Consider the following 5,453-nt stretch of genomic DNA (forward strand, 5'->3'; position numbering starts at 1 on the left):
ATGTATGGACTGTGATAAGAATTGTACGAGCCCCCAATAAAATAATTTAAAAAGAAAAAAGAAAGAAAGAAAACACAAAATGTCGGACAGCTGTCTTCCCTCTAAAAATGCTAACTAGTGCTACCACTAGGTATGATTCATAACAGCATAACCTAGAGTGCTTTTTAACCTTTTCGCTATTGGGATCTGTTTACATTATGTGACACTGAGAGTGGCGACATATCCCTTCCAAACGTTGCCAGAACTGAGTCAGCGTGTTTATACACATCCACAGGCCCCCAGGAAAGGCACTGGGCCACATGTATACTTGTGTTCAGTATTTAAAGGGTAAACAAGGGAATTGTGTGTACGGCATTGCCTCAATCTCCCCTAAGCGCTATTTTCTTCATAATAATTTTTTCTATTTTCATTATATTTCAGAGCATCGCAGGCCACAAAAAATTACCTCTGGGGCTGCATGCGGCCCACGGGCCACCAGTTTGACACCCCTGGTCTAGCATAACAGTTTTAGGTTTTTTATGTGTTGTGAATTAATCTGTAATGAATGTCAAATATACAAGTATTAAGTTTTTTTATGTAAGTGGAAATTAAAGTTCATTTTCGAGTCTGTACTTTGAAACATGACATGCTCTGAAGTTACAGATTAAGACTTGCTCTGGATGGCTTGTACCAAGTAGGTAATTCCATTGCTGAATTTTTTTGTGTGTACACGGATGTATCCCTATATTTAATATACCTTTGGCTGCCAGGTGAGAAAGGAGGTGAGAACATTTTTAATTAACAAGTTTCCTCTTAGCAAGTTTGTCATGTAAACCCCAATCTCACTGCCATCAAGTCGAGTCCAACTCATGGCAACCTTCCTTGCAGGACACTGCCACTGGGGGTTTCTAAGACTAACTCATCACAGGAGTAGAAAACCTCATCTTTCTTACTTGGAGAGTCCTTTGGGTTTGAACTGCTGACCTTACAGATTGCAACCCATTGTGTAACTACTATACCACCACTACATGCTATATTCAAACAAATAGTTTGTAGGTATTTTCATATAATTCATCTGAGAGGACTCACATTGTGCAGATACTACTACTACTACTACTACTACTACTACTACTACTACTACTGCTGCTGCTGGTATGAAAATGGAAAATCCACTTACCTTATTTGGGCTGGAAAAAAATTAGAGCCAGAACTTCAAGTTTAGATGGACTTTGGATGTGTATCTAGAAGAGAAGGGAGGATCCCACTAAAACTGCAGGCTAGAAATTAAAGTCAAGTTTACAGAACAGTGACCATCTTTTAAAATAGGTTTTAAGAGAATGGAGAGAGAATATCAGCAGCATATGAGTTTTTATTTTGTGAAACTTACTACCGGGTGTGTGTGTCTCAGTACAAAATGTTTTTTACCCTGGATCACAATAAAAGGTTTTAGAGCCATAGTTGTGGGCAGTTCTCTAATTTTGCTGTGCTTAAGAATTTTCTGCTCAGGGCCCTTTAGTAAAATGCACATTTGGGGCTTCTGATGCATGTGGTTCATACTTTGGAGAATAATGGAAGCAATGATAATTGGCTTATTAAAATTTAAACTGCAATATAGAATAATGTTTGAATCATTTTAATTAGTTACCTAATTAGCATTATCCAGTATTTTAGCAAAAGTGGAAGCATTTTATAATAATTATAAAAAGGTAGCAAAAATTGTTAAGGAATGTAGTAGAGAATTTTTATACTCCTAAAAGTATGTTTCTTCCACTTTAGGTGTGAGTGATGTAGATTATAGTCTCTATCCAAATAGAGACCTACAGGGACAGTGGCTGCGCTCTTACCTTGAAGCCTACAAAGAATATAAGGGCTTTGGAGCTGAAGTGACTGGAAAAGAAGTAGAAGTTCTTTTCATTCAAGTCAATCAATTTGCATTGGTAAGTCTCCAAGACCCAAACTCGTTACTTTAATGAGTCAATTCTGCTTTAAATATCAAGAACTGATTAAAAAAACCCTCTTAAGTATAATTTAAACATTTCTACAATTTATCATCTTTAAAATAGTAATTTTCCGTGTAAAATTTTATGAATCTCTGTAAAAATAATGATTTAAGAAATAGTGAATTGGAAAAACCCCCAAAAAACATGATCTACAACTTTCATGAGTGTATAAGATACTTGAAGACCAAATTTTGTTTTTCTTACTGCTGTATCCTCTAGAACAGTGCCTAACCACATCGATAAGGTCCTCACTAATTATTTGTTTAATAAATGGATTCTAGTTAGGGTTAAAATTAATGTTTGAAGCACTTTTTTAAATGTTCTATCTTTTCTCTCTTTTTTTTCACTCTGGAAAGCATATAGCCAAGCCTACATTTAAGGGAAATGAGGTATTCCATGGCTTATTTAATGACCTCATCTTAATGCTATGATAAAAACAGGTTGAAAAACCAGTGGAATTATTTTCATAGCTGTGCCAGTGTATTGATATTTTGCCCTTTTTTCCCCCTACAAGCAGTTATTTTAAGACTCTGAGGTTTTGATGCTTATATTATTCTTTTAAATTTATCTTTTATTTTTTGATGCTTATATTATTTTTAAGACCCTCTTTTTACATGCATGTACTTTTGAAAAAGTTATCTTTTGAAATTGACATGATGACTTAAACTGGGATTTTTGCTTTCAGTTAAGATACTAGACACAAATGTATGTTAGCTGTGTCTTGGATGCTAGGTTCTAGTAATTTTAACTACTAGCCTTATTATAGCTACATTTTTGCTTTTAATGTGATTATGTAATTGCCAGGGTAGATTTACTCTGTGTTACCTTTACAAATCCTCATGTGTGTGCTGTTTCATAGCCTTAAAAATAGTACTTTTTCAGAGCCATTCAAAATATACCTCAAGTAAAAAGGAGTACTGAAATGTTGTTTTGCCTGCGGTTCTGACAGCTATTTTCAGTACAACTGTTGGTTAAATTAATGGCATGATCTTCACCTGGTCCCTGGAATGTGTGCGTTTTCTATTTATTTAAGTTTGATCTTAAAGGAGAGAATATAGGATTTTTCTCTACCTCACCAGGCCACTTAATTAGACTGCAGGATCAACTTAAAGCTTTTTGGTCTATTTCTATCTTAATATGCAGAATAGTACTGTTTTTGTAGTTTGTATTTTTTTTCATGTACCCATTTAATTTCTAATATTCCCAAGGTATTACAATTCTCTTCATTTTCACAATAGCTCCACTTAATACTTTCATAGTAAGATCATTGTTTACTATTAGAGAACTAACTTGGGTTTCATTTAAACCTTTGATGATGTTTAACAGGTTTTGGATATTGTTGTTGGTTTTCTAGATGGCATTGAAAAATGCCGATTATTTCATCACAATTGTTGTCAATAAGCTCTACCAACTGCCCAGTCCCTGTATAGGGTTTCCAAGGCTATCAATCCTTTTGGGAGTAGGTAGCCTTGTATTTCTCCCATGGAGCAACAGGTTGCTTTGAACTACCGAATCTTGCAGTTAGCAGTCCAGTGCTTATCTCACAGTGTCACCAGAACCCTTTATCTAGGTCGGACAGATTAGAGGATTAAAAAAATGAAGTAAGACATGTTGCATTCCATCAAGCTGCTGATAATTAAGAAAGTCAAATAAGATGGAGAAAGTAGTTTTATTTTGATATTTTCCCCCTCTAATAAAACTCAGCACCCCCTTTTAATTTAAAATACATAACAGATTTTTAGAATTAGAGAACTACTAAGTTAATTCCATGAAATAGCACATTTTATACTCAATAAAATTTTAAAATTCAGTACATCTGATGGAATAATGATAAGAAAGCTTTAGTGCTGTTTTAGTAATATTTATTTCCCATTTAAGGAGTCATGATGTATTCTGAAGTTCTGATACCAATTCCTAGTTTTTCCTCATTGTCAGTAGAAATCTTTATTTATTAAGCCAGTTTTTGTCTGACTTCTTCTCTTGACTTAAATTAAATTGCTAATGATTTTTGAAGTTTTTTTCTTCTCTTAACTCTTTTATACCATTTCCCCTTGGTCCTTCTACTGTTTTTCCTTTCCTGCTTAATCTCCTAACATAGCTGTTTCTTTATCTCCTGCCTACTGGCTTGGTGTCTTAGGGTTCTGTTTGGGCTCCTTTTCTTTACAATTTATATCCACTTCAATTTAGGTAATCTGGTCCCATGACTTTAATTGCCTTTCTGTAAATGCTTCCACTTTGTGTATTTATCCACGTTTGAACTTCAAATCAGTTCTCATTCTGATTTCTAACTGGTGGTCTATTTGTATCTGACTACAATATGTCTAACCATATGGCTTTTTCTCTACCTGATTCTCTCTATATATATTTAATAAATCATTTTATTGAGGACGCTTAGAGCTCTTACAACAATCCATACATCAGTTGTATCAAACACATTTGTACATATGTTGCCATCATTTTCAAAATATTTTCTTTCGGCTTCAGCCCTTGGTATCAGCTCCTCCTTTTTTCCTCCCCTCCCCCACACTCCCACCCTCATGGATCCCTGATAAATTATAAATTATTATTTCTTATTTCATATAATTCACCATCCACTGTGTCCCCTGGCCGCCCACGTTTCTGTTGTTGATCCCCCTGGTGGTGGTGGGGGTATACGTCTATCATTATAGTTGCTTCCCCCTTTCTCCTCCTTCTCCCCCCGACTTTCCCCCCTACCCTCATGGTATCACTACTCCCATTGCTGTTCCTGAAGGGTTTATCTGTCCTGAATTCTGTGTGTTGAGAGCTCTTATTGTACCAGTGTGCATGCTCTGGTCTAGTCAGATTTGTAAGGTATAACTAGGGTCATGATAGTAGGAGGGATAGTAGCATTAAAGAACTAGAGGAATGTTGTGTGTTCCGTTGGTGCTGTGCTGCACCCTGGCTGTCTTGCTCTTTCCTTGTGACCCTTCTGTGAAGGAATGTCTAATTATCTACAGATGGGCTTTGGATGTCCACTCTGACTCCCATCATTTGCACCGATATGTGTTTGTTTTAGGTCTTCTGATGTCTGAATAACACTTCATGATCACACTGGCTTTTGTGCTTCTTCCATGTGGGCTTTGTTGCTTCCCTGCTAGCTGACTACTTGTTTAATTTCAAGCCTTTCAGATCCCAGATGTTGTATCTTTTAATAACTGGGCATCATCAGATTTCTTCACCACATTTGCTTATTGTGTTAGTTTGGGTTGACTAGAGAAACAAATATATAGACACATGTGTATAAGAAAGAGCTTTATTTAAAAGAATAATTGTGAGAAAACATCCCAGCCCAGTCCAGATCAAGTCCAATATTACCCCATATGTTGATATAGTCCATAAATTCCTCTTTAGACTCACGCAGCCATGCAATGACGCTGAATGCAGGAAGATCACAGGTCAGTGGGTGGAAAGTCTATGGATAAGAAAGAGCTTTATTTAAAAGAATAATTGTGA

General features: G+C 35.9%; 1 protein-coding gene across 1 annotated transcript in view; it reads left to right on the forward strand.

Moving 5' to 3' along the window:
- The window catches only part of ETNK1 (ethanolamine kinase 1), a 67,406-nt gene that overhangs the window by 45,610 nt on the left and 16,343 nt on the right, over nt 1–5,453 (forward strand). The window contains exon 6 of the mRNA XM_004699977.3: nt 1,756–1,916. Within this exon, the coding sequence (XP_004700034.1) occupies nt 1,756–1,916 (161 nt within the window). The remainder of the gene's footprint in view (nt 1–1,755; nt 1,917–5,453) is intronic.

This window comes from Echinops telfairi, unplaced genomic scaffold (genome assembly GCF_000313985.2).
Source record: "Echinops telfairi isolate 266 unplaced genomic scaffold, ASM31398v2 ScPeMD7_21;HRSCAF=78, whole genome shotgun sequence".
In the NCBI taxonomy this organism is placed as follows: Eukaryota; Metazoa; Chordata; class Mammalia; order Afrosoricida; family Tenrecidae; genus Echinops; species Echinops telfairi.